The following is a 19,754-nucleotide window of genomic DNA, read 5'->3' on the forward strand; positions in this document are numbered from 1 at the left end:
TTTTTTATTCATCTGTATATCAGTGGCTTTTACCATGAATAGACAGATGGCAGTTAAAGTGATTTGTTAGAAAAGGAAAAAATATATAGAATTTGTAATCATTCTAAACATTTAAAATGGACAAAAAAAGAGAAAAAAAAAAACACAAAATTGTAATTAAATTTAATTAAAAAAATAAAACATATGAAAAAACTGTGATAGTTCACCCAAAAATGAAAATTTCATGTTTATCTGCTTACCCCCAGGGCATCCAAGATGTAGGTGACTTTGTTTCTTCAGTAGAACACAAACATAACTGTATGTTAGTGGTAAAGTATTTAAGTCAATTAAAAAATAAAAATCAAAGTTCTAAAACTATTAAAATTATTACAATAAATTAAGTAAATAAATGCAATTAAAATTAAAACAAATAAGTGGAAAAAATGACATTAAATAAATATATTTCCCTTTTTTTGTATACTGTAGACCAAGAAAAATTGCACATGTATGTCGTGACTTTAACCATGAGCAGACAGACAGCAACAGAAGTGAGAGGGGGCGAAAATTATAGCACAGGGAGCTGCTTGGAAAAAGTTACCTGCTAGATCACAATTCATTTTCAATAAGAGGTTCACAAGAGAGCTGGTGCAATCTAGTGAAACTTGAGGAGGAGCCATAAAGAAGTAAAGAGAGCAGTGCCATCCTCATCTACATCAACTCTATGCCAGAATCCACCTCTGGTTCTGACTTAGTGATCATACTGTGTGAAGCACCACTGACTTTATTAACCTAGTTGTCTTGGCACAACTCAACACACTGAATTTGTGTTTCTTTAAGAAACCAAATGCTGAAATCAGCATGTGTTCAACAATGGCACGGAAGTCATTTCTCTAACCTGCTCTGATCAGGAGAAGAACCAAAAGCACTCACAGTAACCTTCATTAGGTCATAGGCTCTGTGTTTTACTATGAAAGAAGCGTCCACTACCACAAATCCAACGTGACAGCTGACCAACCCCCCTCTGTTCCACACACCAATTTACTTGCTTGACTGGCTGGACTTTGGCCCCACGGAGGGAATCCCACCAATCAGGACGAGTTCGTTCTATCGCAACTGACAGCAGTGCTTGGATGCACATGACTAGCATGAAGCTGAATGCCAATGGTCGTTCCCCACCATGAATGCACCAGCATTAAAAACAATGCTTTGTTTTGGGGGTTATATCATGAAAATGGTATTTTTGTTTCTGATTTGAAATACAAGAGTGACTAACGATTATTTTGGTAATCGAGTAATGGGTCAATTATACATTACGATTAAACAGATGAATGTTATAAGCGGCTCACATTCAGTATTTATAATTAAAGCACATTTATTTATGTAATTGTTGCATTCGAGAATTCACAATAGAGGGTTTGCACTTGCGTCACGGTTTGGTCAGATACCCAGATGTGCGGCCATACTGGCGATACTCGAATGTAAACAACAGCATGGACTGCACAGTTATTGACTACTGAATACATTGTTCTGCTAATTTATGCAGTCTAAACCATGGAAAAAATGTGTGGAAGTTGCTAAACCATATAGAGAAGGACTTAATAAGCAGGAAAGGGAGCAACATTTTGACAAACTAAAGTTAATAGGTGGTAAAGAAACGTATGAGCAGTATTAAGATATTAGCCTAAAATTTCACCTACCTGACCAGAAATGATAACAACAAACATGAATGTTGTTAAGATTCTTGCCCTGGAAATCCTGTATAATGACAATAATTGACCATTTTCGGCAGCAATATTCCTGAGGAGGTACTTGAAAAGTGCTTGAATTACCGAATATCATGATCTATGAAATACTTGAAAACCATTATACTTTTACATTATATTATATACATGATACTTTTCCCTCTCATTCAGTTAAAGGGATAGTTCACCCAAAAATGAAAATTTGATGTTTATCTGCTCACCCCCAGGGCATCCAAGATGTAGGTGACTTTGTTTCTTCAGTAGAACACAAACAAATATTTTTAACTCAAACCGTTGCAGTCTGTCAGTCATATAATGGCAGTCAATGGGACCCAGGGCTTTGAGAGTCAAAAAAACAAACACAGACAAAACCATATTGAACCCTGCGGCTTGTGACGATACATTGAGGTCTTAACACACAAAACAATTAGTCTGTGGAAGAAACTGAATAGCATTTATATCATTTTTTTTTTTTTACCTCTGATCCACTGCAATGTCCAGCTGCCCTGAGCACATTCGTGGGTCCCATTGACTGCCATTATATGACTGAGAGACTGCAACGGTTTGAGTTAAAAATCTTTGTTTGTGTTCTACTGAAGAAACAAAGTCACCTACATCTTGGATGCCCTCGGGGTAAGCAGATAAACATCAAATTTTCATTTTTGGGTGAACTATTCCTTTAATGTCATAAAACTAGCGAGCTTAGGAAGTAGTACTGACAACATAAACATGGCTGAAGACTGATGAACCAAATCAATTGAGTCATTTACGCTGGATTCGCTCTTATTGATTCAAACTTGTGACTTCAAGCATTCATTTTAAGCGATTCAATAGCCAGATAAAATTAAAAGAGCATGTAAAAGAGCAAAAAGCATGTAGTGATTGGTGAAACGCAGCTTTTCAAAACAGTTAAACCATTGTGTCGCAAAATGATTTACCGTTTCGAAGCGCTCCAATCTAATCGCATATTATTAATCATTTGTTTCAGATCAGGACTTCAAATCGCATATCGTGAATCATTTGTTTCAGATCGGGACCTCAAATTGTGTATCGCAAATTATTTGATTTAGATCGGAATTAAGCATATCGGAAATCATTTGATTCAGATTGGGACTTCAGAGCATGTATGGCGAATCGTATTTTTTTTTTTTTTTTCAGATCAGGATTTCAGAGTGCTTTTCCTAATCTTTTTTCTTATTTTTTTTATTGAAAATATGTATTTTGAAAGAGAAGACATTGTTTGATAAGTGTCTGATTGAAGTCCTTGAAAATCAAAAAAGTAGTGCTTGAAAAGTCCTTGAAAGTCCTGTAATTTCATTTTACAGTATGCGTACAAACCCTGTAATGTTTCATGCAGCCTAAGAAAATGGTCTAATAATACTTTTCATGGATTCTTGTCAGTGGGACTTTTGGAAATTTGCGAATTGAATGATTCAAACCAAATAATTTGTGATACACGATTTGAAGTTCTGATCTGAATAATGATTTGCGAACCATCATTTCAGATCGGAACTCGGAGCGTGGATCGCAAATCATTTGACTTAGGTCGGAACTTTGCATATTGTGAATCATTTGATTTAGATCGGAACTTCAGAGCGTGGATCATGAATCATTTGATTCAGACTGGAATTCAGAACATTTTAGTAGTAACACTTTGCTTGTGCTTCACTTTATTTTTGCCATTTTGAAAAACTTTTGCAGAGACTTTACAGTATCCGTAAAAACCCTGTAATATTTTGTGCAGCCTTAGAAAAATGTTCTAATAACATTTTTCATGGATTCTTGACTGTGGAATGCACCAATTTTGCCTGTTAATTGACACAGCTGAAATGCAATCAATGGTTCTTTTTATAATCGAGTACTCAAGTTTATTCAAGGAATCGTGACAGCCCCAGTTACTACACAACACTTTCTGGCCTCAAACAGTGCATGTGTTGGGGGAAAATTGTTTTTTTAGTGAAAGAAAGGTCTTTAAATGCCCCTAAATGGCCCTAAAATACTACCATTCCTCATTCTTCCTGATAAATGTGTGAAAACCCAAATCAACAACACTGAAAGGGGACCTGCAGCTTTCTAAACTGTAAAAAAGTTTTTATTTTTTTTTAAAGATGGAGTACGTTTTACAAGAAAATACTATTTCTTATTTCTGTTAATGTGTTCAATTGTTTCTACAGCAAAGTGAAGAGACTAGAATATCAGACCGATTTAGGCTAGTATAGCAACCGCATAGCAACATGTTAAAACTACTCAAAAAGCCTTGCAGCAGAGCACTGGAAACCTTCCATAACACTCCATTGTCGTGACAACAGTTTTTACATGAGCAAGACCCACTCACATTTTCTTCTAAAACTAAAGTCTGGTTTTGAAATTGCAATGGGATTGACTTAAAAACCCAGTTCCTTTGCATATAATTCCTGTCAGATGATAAAGTGCTGTTCCTTTAGCTTTCTTTCTATTTTGACACCACCTCGTGAGAAGATCAGTGCAATCTAACATCAGATCCTTAAATCCCACATTTGTTCTGTTCATTCGTGCTTTCAGTACTCATGAGGTGACCTTGTTTGAGCTGTGGATTTGGTTGTTTCCCTCCAGTGCTCTTCTGCTGTGGTAAACCCAAAGGTGTGGTTTATCTCTGCCAGATACCTGATATGATTGAGTCTGGGCTCCACCTTGCAGATCCCTGAATTTCTGCTCGGACGACCCCACAGCTTGCTGTCTGTAACAAGTCTCTTGAGTTCCTTTCGCTCTGCTTAAAATCAAAGAGAGAGGTCATTGCAGCAGAACTCTGAGATAGGACACCATGAGCTTTGCTACCAGAAGTCAATCTGTTACAACACCCGCTTATGAAACAACATACTCTTGTTGTAATTCGTAACTATGTTAAGATTTGGCATATTGGTGGTGAATTGAATTAGTACAATCTACTTTGTACTTTTTCCTTTGATCTGCTTACGTTCCACTGAGGTGGACATTTATGCTTAGATTTTTTTTCCTAAAATCTGTATGTTTCCATATGACTCATCATACCAATTGACCAATATTGAAAAATAATTACATTTTCCCATGAGGTTGAAAATGAAAAATGACGAGTAAACATTCGCCCACTGGTGAACAATGGAAAAAAAAGAAGGGTCAGAATTACAAGATATAAACTCGCATTTCTGACTTTTCTCGCAAATGTAAGTTTATATCTCACAATTCTGACTTTTTTCTCTGAATTGTCCGATAAGAACTCGCAATTAGTTCTAAAGTCCAGTTTTGATGGGAAAAAAGACTAACATGTTCTCAGAATTGCAAGTTTATTAAAATGACAAGATATAAAGTCAGAATTGCAGAATTTTTCTCTTAGAATTACGTGATACAAACTCGAAATTCTGACTTTTTCGCAAATATGAGTTTATATCTCACAATTTTGACTTTTTTCTTAGAATTGTGTGATATAAACTTGCATTTGAGAGTTATAAAATCCATTGCTGATAAAAATTACTGATATGTTCTCAAAATTGCTAGTTTATATCTCACAATTCTTACTCAACTTGCAATTGTGATTTATAAAGTAAGAATTGTGAGACATAAAATATTCTGGGAAATAAAGTCAGAATTGCAAGATATATACTAGCAATTCAAATGTTTTTCTCAGAATTGCAAGTTATAAAAGTCAGAATTGTGAGAAATGAAGTCAGAATTGCGTGATATAAACTTGCAGATGTGAGTAATAAAGTCAGAATTGTGAGACAAACTTGCAATTCTGAGAAAAAAGGCAATTCTGAGAAATAAAGTCAGAATTGCAAGATATAAACTCATGTCTGACTCCTTTTCTCAGAATTGCATAATACAAATTCACAATTCACAATTTTTCTCAGAATTGTTAGATATAAACTCGCAATTGGGAGTTAAAAAGTCAGAACTGTGAGACATAAACAGGGGCCAGTTGCATAAACTTAGTCTCTATGTTAAGACAGTGTCTTAAGAACTCGTTTGACCAGCTAGCAGATAACTAAGGGGTAATCAGTCTTATATTTTGGATCCAACTTAGACTAATCTAAGTTTTTATGTAACCAAATTTAAAAAAAATTGACCAGTCTTAAAGAAAAAAATGAATGACTAACTTTTAAGTCTGTCTAAACCTTTTATGCAACTGGCCCCAGAATTGCAAGATATAAACACATTTCTCACTTTTTTCTCACAAATGTGTATGTATCTCACAATTCAGACTTTTTCTTAGAATTGTGCAATATAAACTTGCAATTGAGAGTTATAAAGTGCAGTTTTGTGGGGAAAAAAAGACTGATATGTTCTCAGAATTGCCTTTATTTTCCAGTTTAGTTAGTTTATATCCCACAATTGCGAAAATTGCGAGATGTAAACTTGCAATTGCGAGAAAAAGTCAGAATTGTGACACATAAACTTGCAATTCTGAGAAATAAAGTCAGAATTGTGAGTTATAAACTTGCGGTTCTGGGAAATAATAAAGGCAAAAAATCTTTAGTGATTCCTAAAAATCTTTCCTAAAGATCTTTCAGAACTGTGCTCAGATTACAGTCAAAAATCTCAATATGAGCTAAAAGATTTCTTATCATATTCTTCTAAAAACAAACTGTCAGAGCTGCTAATGTATCACCATCTAAAGGAATCTGAGGAGTAACATCTGAGACAAAGTTGATACTTCAGTATTGAAGTCTTCAGTGAGAAACATTTAAGCTGTATTTAGTTTCTGGGGGAAAAAATGGTGTAGTATTTACTTTACAGTTTTCACTTAGAAATTGTTAGCAAATTTCACATATGATTACAAAAGAAATGTCAAATAATTGCACCAAACATGAAATGTTACATTTGAAAGGCTTATTTTAATCTAAAATGTACTTCAATAATATATATTTTTTAAATTTACAAATTCAAATTTTACACTTTAGTATTCTTACATGATTCCTAAAGAAGAGATTTTTGAGTAGAGATGTCAATGTCTCACACTGTGCTCATATTTATCAAGATAGGTCTGCCATAAAAAGTCCAAGAACTCGAAATCAAGAATCAAGAAATCAAGATTTCTTTACATTAATGCAAGAACAAATGGTCTGAGCTGCTGTGTACATTCATTTTATAGCTTAATACTCTGTTCTTTCAACATTTGTCTAACTTGTGTCTATTTTTAGTCATCTGAAACAATCTGGCAAGAAACCTCTGAGACAAAATTACTCATACTTAGAAGATAAAAGATAATCAAAACTCACGTGAGCAACATTTAAAGCAATAATATATTCCCTCTCGGCATTTAGTGCATAAATAAGCACCGCAAACTGATATGATGAGAGAGGTTTTTCATCACTGTGGCAAACCAACCGTAATGACAAACAATATTTGACCTTTCGTAGCTTTTTCCAGGTTGTCGCTTTTGATATTCTCACAATGTGTCGGTCGATGCCTGCTTGTCTTTTTTAGATGTTAACGAGTGTGAGAAAAATCCATGCAAAAATGGAGGCAGCTGCACAGACCTGCGAGCAAACTACACCTGCCAGTGTCCCGGCGAATACATGGGGCGGAACTGTCAGTACAGTAAGTGCGAATCATCACCTCACTTAATTAAAGCCATATGCTTAAATATACACTATCAAACCATGGCATCTCTTGAGAAGCAAACTCAAACTAAAACTGGATTCTGCGTGTGTTGGCTTGGGGATGGGAGCCATCTGCCTTCAACAGCTTTTTTGGGAGAATCTGAGTGAATGAGGCCAATATGACATTGACTGATTAGGGAACTATGTCGCTTGTGAAATCATTCTGTCATTTCCATAAATTCAGGCTGGGGAACTGATTCTATTTTGCTTATTTTTGTCCATGCAATATCTCCTAGACATTCGGTCTCCAGAAAGTTTGCGAGAAACTCACAGTGTGCTTGAGAGAATTACAATACTTGCATAATCATGTTTGCTGGTACTTCTCAAAATAAGAAGGTCCCAGCTGTTGCTTAAAACATCTATGTACGTGTAATTGAATTAGTTGATGATTACTGTCATGCTTTTTTACTTACATGGCTCTGAGGAGCATATATAAAGTTACACCCCTCAAGGTCTGATATGCAATCATGCTGTCCAAACATAGCAGCCGAAGCTCCCTACGGGCCAGTCTGAGCAGCCTGCAACTCCTTTTCGAATCTCCCCAGTCGGTGCGATCGTTCGGCGGAGATGGTTCAAGTACTCCGTTGATGTTCTCCCCAGAGCACCAGCGAGCGGGCGCCATCTCCGCAGGTGGACGAACCGATGACAGCAATGACATTAGAGAGGACATCTTAAGCTTCCAGAGTGAAGACAGCATCTCTGTGTGGGAGAGCAAGGACACGTTATCCATCGACGAATCCAAGGACATTGCATTTAAAAGTTCAGACCTGCCGGATGTTTTCGAGGACAAAACAGAGAAAGATGGCATTTCAGGGGTCGATATGGAGTCTGTGACGGGAGCCAGTGAGAACAAGAATAATGTTATCATATTACCACTCAAGACCAAAGAACAATTTGTTTGTGGTATTCTTTTGAATTGCTTAATTTTAATTCTTGTTAGCTGTACTTGTAAGAAATAAAAAATATTTGTCTTTTATAGTTCAGGAGACCAATGCAAATGATATGATTTTAATGATAATTTGATTTAAATCAATTATTGCATAATTTGTTTGTTTTTCATTTTTTATATCTTTTAATCTTTTAGAGGTGGAATATGCAATCCAATAGTCAGGGTTATTATACTGTAATTAACTAAAACTTAAACAATTAAAAAGCATTTTTGTTGGTTGAAATAAGCATTAAATGAAATGAAAAACTTATTTTTAAAGCTTATTTTATTTCATCTTGTTGCTAAGAAAACATTTCTAATTTTCATGTAGTTTAACTTAATATACTGAAATAACTAAAACATTATTCAATAAAAACTATGTAGACACATGTCAATAAATCAAAAAAACAAAACAAAACATAAACCTTAATAATAATTAATATATTTATTAATTAAAACTAGAATAGTATATGAAAGATACTAAAATAACACTGGTCTTAGCTATATAGCCTAATTAATAACAATACTAAACCCTATATTTTATTCTCAAAACTCATATTTGCTTCTTTAGCTTACCTTAACACATCAATTAGTAAGCTGTACATGATTGAGTCACTAAAATGAACCAGTTCATAAGATTTATTTGTGCTGGAATCGTTATTCATTGGGCTTTTTTGATTTACTAAAAAGAACAGGCGCAAAAGAATCATTTGTTTCGATTCTGGTTTTGATTCAGTAAAAAGAACCGATTCATGAGAGTCATTCATTCGGAAATCAAACTACTCTATTGGCACTGTTTTGATTCAAAAGAGATTCGTTCAAAAGTCAAATTAGGCCTACTTCATGGCGACGTATGTTTTTGAATCAGTAAAAAGAGCCGATATATAACCCAACATAAGGGTAATTAATTTGGAAATCGAACTACACTATTGCTGCTGTGTTTTGATTCAAGTAAAAAAAAAAAAAAAAACGCTCTTAAAAGACATTTGTTTGAAATTCAAATTAGGCCTACTTCATGAAAACCTATGTTTTTGATTCAGTAAAAAGAACTGATTTATAGGAGTCATTCCAGTTGGCGCCATGTTTTAATTCACCTAAAAGAACCACTCACAAACGACATTTGTTTGAAAAAGTCAAATTAGGCCTACTTTGACTTACAAATTAGGCGACGTATGTTTTTGATTCAGGAAAAAAACAGATTCATTAGAGTCATTCATTTGGAAATCGAACTACACTATTGGCGCTGTGTTTTGATTCACCCAAAATAACCTCTCTTAAAAGACATTAGTTTAAAAATCGAATTATTAGGCCTACTTCGTGGCGACATATGTTTCTGACTTAGTAAAAACAACCGGCTCAAAAGAATGATTCATTTGGAAATCGAACTACACTCATTTAAAAGTAAAAAGTTCTTTTAAAAGTAAAAAGAAGAGATTCATAAGAGTCATTCGTTTAGAAATCGAACTACACTAATTGGCCCTGTGTTTTTATTCACCTAAAAGAACCACTCACAAAAGAGATCAGTTCGAAAGTTAAATTTAGGCCTACTTTGTGGAGACGTATGTTTTTGATTCAGTAAAAAGGACCGATTCATAAAAGGAATTCATTCGGATATCAAACAACACTGTAGGTGCTGTGTTTTGATTCATCTAAAAGAACCACTCTTAAAAGACATTTGATTGAAAGTCAAATTAGGCCTACTTCGTGGCGATGTACATTTTTTTATTCAGTTAAAAGAACCCAGTCATAAGAGTCATTCGTTGGAAATCGAACTACAGTATTAATGCTGTGTTTTGAATTACGTAAAAGAACAATCTCAAAAGATGTTTGTTCAAAAGTCAAATTAGGCCTACTTTGTGGCAACATATGTTTTTGATTCAATAAAAGAACTGGCTCATAAGAGTCATTTGTTCAGAAAACAAATTACAGTAAATTGGTGCTGTGATTTGATTCACATAAAAGAACTGCTCTCAAAAGACATTAGTTCGAAAATCAAATTACTATGCCTACTTCATGAATATGTTTTTGATTCAGTAAAAAGAACCGGCTCATAAGAATCATTCATTTGGAAATCGAACTATTGTAGTGCACTGTGTTTTCGCGTAAAAGAAACAATCTTAAAAGACATTAGTTCAAAAGTCAAATTAGACCTACTTCATGGTAGGGCTGTCCCCGAATAGTCGAAGATTCGATGCATCGATATGCGGAGCCTGATTCGACCACCGATCTCACAGTCGAATCTTCGCGGGTGAAACGAGCATCATACCATTTTGGCAATATGGGGGAGCTCAATGTCAAATTGCACACAGAACTACTGATTTTGTACGGTTATATTAAGCTATATACAGCCTTTGATTATGATAATGCAGTAAAAACAAAAGTGAAAAGAAAGAAGCGTTCAATAAATAGGTAATAAATAATAAATTTGGAGGAGCCTTTTTTGAATGGTTTTCTGTTGGCACTGGCAGTGAGCGTTCTGCGCTCTGTTTATGCGCCCCCGCGGTGCCTCGCTTTTTCGCCGTCTGCTGCGCCTCGCGTTTTTGCAGGAGCGCTCTGAGCGCCTGAAGTTCAAAAAAAATAAATAAAATCAACTCTGAGCGGAAAAACGCCCAACGTCATTCACGTTCTTTTCCATTGTCCAATCGAATGAATGGAGACGCGGGTCTTCTGTTGTGATGGCGAAAGTTTACCGTCGCTTAAAAAGTCCGGAGACTGCAAGAAATGGAGGAGAAACATTTGGTGTCTATCGTGGGTAATCAGGAGCTGTATTATTTAGGGTTTCTGCTAATATGACAGTTTACTTAACAGCAAAAAACTAAGATTTTAGAGCGTTCGCGCTATGATCCTTTGATTTGACTGACAGGACAGCTGTTTTGGTCGTTGCTTAGCAAAAAAGGCAGTGCTGTGCGCCTCGCGTTTTTAGAACTAAAAGACGCGTTCTGTGTTTTTATTTAAACCTAAATAAGTTCGTCTGTCAGTTGGAAGGTAGTTTTGGTCGCTTTATTAAAAGTTGTTGCTGTGTGCAGTGTGTAAAATAAAATAAAAATTGTTTTACCCTCCTGCTGACTATAATGTCGTGCATCTTTCAACCCATTCACACACACACACAGGCCTAGATGATTCGACTATCGGTCGACTATAGAAAGATTCGAAAATTCTGATTCGACTATGAAAATTCATAGTCGGGGACAGCCCTACTTCATGGCGACGTCTGCTTTTGATTCAGTAAAAAGAACCAATTCATAGGAGTCATTCATTCGGAAATCGAACTACACTATTGGTGCTGTGTTTTGATTCACCTAAGAACCGCTCTCAAAAGACATTTTTTCGAAAGACAAATTAGGCCTACTTCATGGCGATATATGTGTTTGATTTAGTAAAAGAATAACTGATTCATAAGAGTCATTCATTCGGAAATCGAACTACACTATTGGTGCTGTGTTTTGATTCATTTAAATGAACCGCACTTAATAGACATTTGTTCAAAAGTTGAATTAACCTACTTCATGGCGACGTATGTTTTTGATTCAGTAAAAATAACCGATTCATGAGAGTCTTTCGTTCGTAAATCAAACATAACTATTGGCACTGTGTTTTGATTCACCTAAAAGAACAGCTCTCAAAAGACATTAATTCGTCAAAAGTCAAAGTAGGCTTACTTCGTGTCTTTTGAGAGCTGTTCTTTTAGGTGAATCAAAACACAGTGCCAATAGTTATGCTTTTGATTCAGCAAAAAGAACTGATTAATAAGAGTCATTTGTGGAAATCGAGCTACACTATTGTAGTGTGCTGTGTTTTGATTCACCTAAAAGAACCGCTCTCAAAAGCTGTTCATTCAAATATAAAATTAGGCCCACTTCGTGGAGACGTATGTTTTTGATTCAATAAAAAGAACCGTTTTATAAGATTCATTCATTTAGAAATTGAACTACACTATTGTAGTGTGCTGTGTTTTGAGTCACCTAAAAGAACCGCTCTCAAAAGATGTCAAATTAGGCCTACTTCATAGCAACGTATGTTTTTGATTCAGATCAAAACACTGCCAAATTAGTGTAGTTTGATTTACGAATGAATGACTCTTATGACTGTTTTTTTTACTTCACCTAAAAGAGCCGCTCTTAAAAGACATTTGTTCGAAATGCGAATCAGGCCTACTTCGTGACAACATATGTTTTTGATTCAGTAAAAAGTACAGATTCATAAAAGTCATTAATTTGGAAACCAAACTACACTATTGGTGCTGTGTTTTGACACCTAAAATAACTGCTCTCAAAAGACGTTCATTCGATAGTCAAATTAGGCCTAGTTCGTGGCAACGCATGTTTTTGAATCAGTAACAAGAACCAATTCATAAGTCATTCATTTGGAAATCAAACTGCACTACTGGCGCTTTGACTGACCTAAAAGAACCTCTCTTAAAAGGCATTCATTTAAAAATCTAATTATTAGGCCTAATTTGTGGTGACATACGTTTTTGACTTAGTAAAAACAACCGGCTCATAAGAATCATTCGTTCAGGAATCAGACTACACTGGCCTCGTGGAGTGCTGTTGCTCAAACTCCATCAGAAAAGTTACTGATACTTCTTTTAAAAATGGAAATGGTCCTACAACTGAGACAACCGTCGACACACAGTAAGAGAACAGAGTTATAAAATGAATGTGAACATTTTGTTATAATGTGAAAAGTTTGAATTTATGTAGAGCTATTTAACTTTTAATATTTTCCAGATATTTCTAGAAACTCCCTTTAGAGATCTTTTTCTAAGAAGCAACATTTGAGAAGAAGGTTACTTAAGTAAAATCTGAAACAACTGACTTTCTGTGGTTGTTCTTACCATCTCTTTCTCTGTCTGTTCTCTCAGAATGTTCTGGACCTTTAGGGATGGAAGGAGGGATAATTTCGAACCAGCAGGTAACAGCTTCTTCCACACATCGAGCTCTGTTCGGCCTGCAGAAGTGGTTTCCGTACTTTGCCCGACTCAACAAGAAGGGCCTTGTCAATGCCTGGAGCGCCGCTGAGGGTGACCGATATCCATGGATTCAGGTAATCCTGACACATTTTTAGTACATTAAATAAAACATGCTTTTTTAGAACAGTAATAGTGACGCTTGCCTTAGCAAAACCACTAACAACTAACAAGCAACAAATCACTTAAAAGCTGTGATAGCCATCCAACACAGCAACAGCTTTCTAGGAAAAGCATAAACACCCCACAGTAATTACTTTATACTAGGAGTCAAATCTCATTAGACATTGCAGGACTTCTAAAGGCATGCCTGTGTTCGATTTCATTAGGAGACACACAGAAAGAACAGTGTGGGTGTACAAAAAAAATGTTCACAGCCACTGTAATGACTTAAGTGGTAACCGCACATTGCCACCAGTTATGCCCACACAACATCAGCGTCCCTAGCTTTGTTCTGTCGGCGTCCTGCGTGCGTCTGACTCTATTTTTGTGCCTTCAAGATTAAAGATGGCTTTGATGCCAATATGCTTTTTAAATAAGGCCTCAATTTGTAGCTGGAAAACTGCATTACCTGATGGTCTTGTCCTCAGATGTTCTTACTGCTGCTTTAGCTGGTTTTGTGTTTGCAATGGACATCAGGTGGTCATTCAACCTAGCATGGGTTTTCAAACAATTATATGGCAAGAATTCAAATAATAATCATTTTAAAAAAGTAAATAAAAAAATAAGTGTGACAAAGATTTTGTTTTCAGAATAAAATAATTAAAATTTATTTTCTCATTGTACTAAATCAAAAACTAATGATTAAAGTAAATACATTAAAATTAAATAAATAAACATTTTAATATGTAATATTAAAAAATATATAAAATATATTTGAATTCATCTTTTGATAATGAGAAACAAATAAATGTACATATTAATTTTGGTTTAAATTATGTAAGTAAAATTATAATATGTTAGAATATTACATAATTAAAATGTTATTAAAATTAAAATTATATAATTGTTCAAAAGTCTGGGGTCCGTAACATTAAGACAAACAAACAAAAAAAATTGTATTCAGTCAAACAAAAAAAATATATATAAGCATGATTAAGCTTGATATAAAAGATTTAGATTTTGAAATTAAATAATTGCATTTTATTTTGTCATCATACTAAATCTAAAATTAATTATTAAAATAAATAACTGAAACTTAAACAAGTACATTATAATAAATCATAATATAAATATCTAAAATATATTTGAATTCATGTTTTGATCATGAGAAACAAATAAATGTACTTATTAATTTTGGTTTAAATTATAATATGTTAGAATATTAAATATTTAAAATGTTATTGAAATTAAAATTGTACAATTGTTCAAAAGTCTGGGGTCCGAAACATTAAAAAAAAAAAAAAAAATTGTATTCAGTCAAACAGAGAAAAATAAAAATATTTTGAGCATTATTAAGTCTGATATAAAAGATTTTGTTTTCACAATTAAATAATTGGATTTTATTTTGTCATTGTGCTGAATCCAAAATTAGTTATTAAAATAAATAACCGAAACTTTAAAACATTTAAATAAATCATAATAAAAATATATAAAATATATTTGAATTCATGTTATGATAATGAGACACAAATAAATATACATAGTAATCTTGGTTTAAATTATATAAGTAAACTCATAATATGTTAGAATATTAAATAATTCAAATGTTATTAAAGTAAAATTATACAATTGTTCAAAAGCTTTGGGTCAGTAACATTTTTAAAAATTTTATAAATAAAAAAATAATAATTGTATTCAATGAAAACTATAGAGAAAATAGTAATATTTTGAGTATGAATAAGCATAATATAAAAGAATTTGTTTTCAAAATTAAATAATTGGATTTTATTTTTCAACGTACTAATTCCAAAACTAATTGAAAAAAAAATCTAATTAAATAAATAAAACTTTTTAATATAGCATAAAAAAATTATGAAATATTTTGGAATTCATGTTTTGATAAAGAGAAAAATAAATTACATATTAACTTTGTTTTCAAATTATATAAGTAAAATTATATTTAAATTATATGTTAGAATATTAAACAATTAAAACATTATTATACATTTATACAATTGGTCAAAAGTTTTCCAGGAAAAAACAGGAATATTTTGAGCACGATTAAGCGTGATATAAAAGATTTTGCTATCAAAATTAAATAATTGGCTTTTATATTGTCACTGTAATAATGTAATATTTATATAATATAATATTAAATAATTAAAATACACTATTGTTCAAACGTTTGGGGTCAGTAAGGTTTTTAAAATGTTTCTAATGAAAGAAGTCTTTTATGCTCACCATAGCTGCATTGATTTGATCAAAACAACAGGGGAAAAAACGTAATAAAGCTTGATATATTAAATATTTTGCATTAAAAAATTTAATAATTGGCTTTTATATTGTCATTGTACTAATCCCCCAAAAATTATAAAAAAAATAAACAAACACATAAAAAAAAATAATAAATAACTAAATTAACTTTCCCACAACCCCTCTCCAGATGCACAGCCATCATTGTCTCTACCACAGCAATTTCTGATAGGGACAAATTAGGACTCCACAGCCCACGAGGCTTCACTCGTTCTTCTTGAGAGCTGAGGCCATCGATTTTGTGCTGTCCCCTCACAGATAAATCTGCAGCGGAGGATGAGGGTGACCGGACTGATAACACAGGGCGCCAAGCGAATCGGAAGCCCAGAGTACGTGAAATCATATAAAGTGGCGTACAGCGACGACGGGAAGGCCTGGAGCATGTTTAAAGTCAAGGACACGGATGAGGACGTGGTAAGACGGGGCACGCCGTTCGTTCCAGATGAGATGAGAGCGCCCGGGGGGGATTTTTTTAAATTAAGAAACTGTCTGCTTAAGAACTTCTCCTGCCAACTCGCCCCTCTTTCCACTTTTTTTTTTATCAGACTCTTGTTTTATATATTAGTGAGGAATCTTTCTGTAATGTGGATGAGAACTATTTTATTACTTCAATTTTATTCCATTTTCACTTATTTAAAGTCTATGACAGCTATTTTTGAGTTCGTGTTTTACGATAATGATGATAAATAAATAAATGCACATCATGATTTGAGTTTTAATTATACCATAAAATTGTAACGTTAAATAGTTAAAATAAGTTTGTGGTCAGTAAGATTTTTTATGTTTTTAATAAAAGTTATGCTCATCAAGGCTGCATTTATTTGATCAAATATATAGGAAAAACAGTAAATATTTTGAAATATTATTACAATAAAAAAAACCTGTTGTTTATTTGAATATATTTTAAAATGTAATTTATTCCTGTGATGCAAAGCTGAATTTTTAGGATCATTACTCCAGTCTTCAGTGTTACATGACCCTTCAGAAATCAATCTAATATGCTGATTTGCTGCTTAAGAAACATTTATTATTATTGTTATTATTATTATTAATTTTTAAACAGTTGTGCTGCTTCATATTTTCATGGAAACTGGATTTTTATAATGAATAAATCATAATTAAATATATGAAATATATTTGAATATTTTGTTTTGATAATGAGAAAAAATAAATGTACTTATTAATTTTGGTTTAAATTATATAAGTAAAATTATAATATGTTAGAATATTAAATAATTAAAATGTTATTAAAATTATACAATTGTTCAGAAATTTGGGGTTAGTAACATTTAAAAAAAAAATATTCAATCATATACATATAGAGAAAAATAGTAATATTTTGAGCATGATTAAACGTGATATAAAGGATTTTGTTTTCAAAATTAAAAAATTAGATTTGATTGATTTGCTGCTTAAGAAACATTTATTATTATTATTATTATTATTATTATTATTATTATTATTATTAATTTTTAAACAGTTGTGCTGCTTCATATTTTCCTGGAAACTGTTTTTTTCCCCAGGATTTATTAATGATATAGGATTTTTAAAAAATACGAAAGCATTTATTTGAATTAGAAATATTTTGTAACATTATATATGTCTTTACTGTCACGTTTTATCGATTTAATTTATCATTGCTGAATAAAAGTATTAATTTCTGCCATAAAAAAAAAAAAAAAAATTATATATATATATATATATATTTTTTTTTATATATATATATATATATTTTTTTTTAATATATATATATATATATATATATATATATATATATATATATATATATATATATATATATATAAAGCCATAATTGACCAATCAAAATCAAATACTCAATAACCAAGCAAATGTATAATAACCAAATACTTTTAGTTGTTTGTCATGTTTGGAGCATTTTTGTAATTTTAAACATTTTTGTTTGTAGATATTCACCGGAAATACTGATAATAACTCCCCCTCGGCTAACTCCTTCAGTCCACCAATTGAAGCGCAGTACATTCGCATTTACCCACAAGTCTGCAGGAAACACTGCACCCTGCGAATGGAGCTCCTGGGCTGTGAGCTCACAGGTCTGTCTTTTGAAGCGTGCCGTATATTAATCTCCGACACAGTCATGAGAATTATGTTCACTCTTGCGATTGTTTTTCAGGATGCTCAGAGCCCATAGGGATGAAGACCGGACACATCCAGGACTATCAGATCAGCTCCTCCAGTGTGTTTCAGACCCTGAACATGGACATGTTCTCTTGGGAACCCTCCAAGGCCAGGCTGGACAAACAGGGCAAGGTCAACGCATGGACATCAGCGCATAATGACCAATCCCAGTGGCTGCAGGTAAGACAGATATTTGATATTTACGATGGCGTTTTAGTGCCATTTATAAAAAAAAAAAAAACAACAACAACAAGATTACGAGATTAAAGTCGAAATAATTCAAGAATACATTTAAAATTATAAGAATAAATTCTAAATGTTTTCGAGAATAAAGTCTAAGTATTTAGAGAATAAAGTCGAAATGTTTGAGAATAAAGTCGAAATATTTAGAGAATAAATTCGAAATGTTACAAAAAATTTAAATTGTAGAAATTAAAGAAATTAATATTTTGAGAGAATATCCTATATTGCATGTGCACCGGCCCGGATTGAGAGCCAGGCCACCAGGTGCTCTCAGTCTGGGCCATTTGGATGCGTAATAGGCTAGAATATTCTCAAAATAATCTCGTAATTGCTACAAATTAATTCTTGTAATTTTGTCTTTATTCTCTAAATATTTTGACTTTATTCTAGTAGTATTTCAACTTTATTTTCATAGTATTTCGACTTTATTCTCATAATTTCGACTTTATTCTCGAAATATTACAACTTTAATCTTGTAATCTTAGATTTTGAACTAAAACGCCATTGTAGACATTAGAGATCAGCATATTATAATGAATTCTGAAGGATCATGTGACACTGAAAACTGGAGTAATTATTTAAAAAAATAATATTATTGTAAAAACATTTCGACTTTATTCTCGAAACATTTCGACTTTATTCTCGAAACTTTTCGACTTTATTCTCAAAATATTTCGACTTTATTCTCATAGTAATTTCGTCTTTGTTTTCAAAACATTTGACTTTATTTTTGTAATTTCCACTTTATTCTCAAAATATTTCGATGTTATTCTCATAGTATTTCGACTTTATTCTTGTAATTTCGTCTTTATTCTCAAAATATTACGACTTTATTCTTGTAGCATTTCAACTTTATTCTCATAGTATTTCGACTTTATTCTCAAAATATTACAACTTTAATCTCGTAATCTTAGTTTTTTTTTTAAAGTGGCACTGAAACGCCGTTGTATATATTAGAGATCAGCATATTAGAATGAATTCTGAAAGATTTTGTGACACTGAAGACTGGAGTAATAATGCTAAAAAAAATCTGGTTTGGATCACAGAAATAAATTACATTTTTAAATATATTTAAATAGAAAACAGTTATTTTAACTTCTAATATTATTTCACAACATTACTATTTTTACTGCATATTTCATAAAATAAATGCACCCTTGGTAAGCAAAAGAGGTTTATTCAACCTTTATTCTCGAAACATTTGACTTCATTCTCGTAGTATTTCGACTTTATTCTCATAATTTCGACTTTATTCTAGTAGTATTTAGACTTTATACTCATAATTTCAACTTTATTCTCAAAGTATTTCAACTTTATTCTTGTAACTGACTTTATTCTTGTAGTATTTCATCTTTATTCTCACAATTTTGACTTTATTCTCAAAATATTACAACTTTAATCTCGTAATCTAAGTTTTTTTTTTTTAAGTGGCACTAAAATGCTGTCGTATATATTAGAGATCAGCATATTAGAATGAATTCAAAAGGATTATGTGACACTGAAGACTGGAGTAATAATGCTAAAAAAAATCAGGTTTGGATCACAGGTATAAATTACATTTTTACATATATATAAATAGAAAACAGTTATTTTGACATATAATAATATTTCACAACATTACTATTTTTACTGCATTTTTCATAAAATAAAAGCACCCTTGGTAAACAAAAGAGTCTTTTCCATCAACACTATTAATCCTGGTTTAT

The 19,754-nt window shown here is 32.6% G+C and overlaps 1 protein-coding gene across 1 annotated transcript in view; it reads left to right on the forward strand.

The window, feature by feature from the left end:
- Window positions 1-19,754, forward strand: part of edil3b (EGF-like repeats and discoidin I-like domains 3b) — a 40,077-nt gene that overhangs the window by 9,615 nt on the left and 10,708 nt on the right. The window contains exons 5-9 of the mRNA XM_073829637.1: window positions 7,161-7,274; window positions 13,129-13,310; window positions 15,907-16,062; window positions 17,576-17,720; window positions 17,801-17,985. Coding sequence (XP_073685738.1) covers window positions 7,161-7,274; window positions 13,129-13,310; window positions 15,907-16,062; window positions 17,576-17,720; window positions 17,801-17,985 — 782 coding nt within the window. The remainder of the gene's footprint in view (window positions 1-7,160; window positions 7,275-13,128; window positions 13,311-15,906; window positions 16,063-17,575; window positions 17,721-17,800; window positions 17,986-19,754) is intronic.

This window comes from Garra rufa, chromosome 23 (genome assembly GCF_049309525.1).
Source record: "Garra rufa chromosome 23, GarRuf1.0, whole genome shotgun sequence".
Classification (NCBI taxonomy): Eukaryota; Metazoa; Chordata; class Actinopteri; order Cypriniformes; family Cyprinidae; genus Garra; species Garra rufa.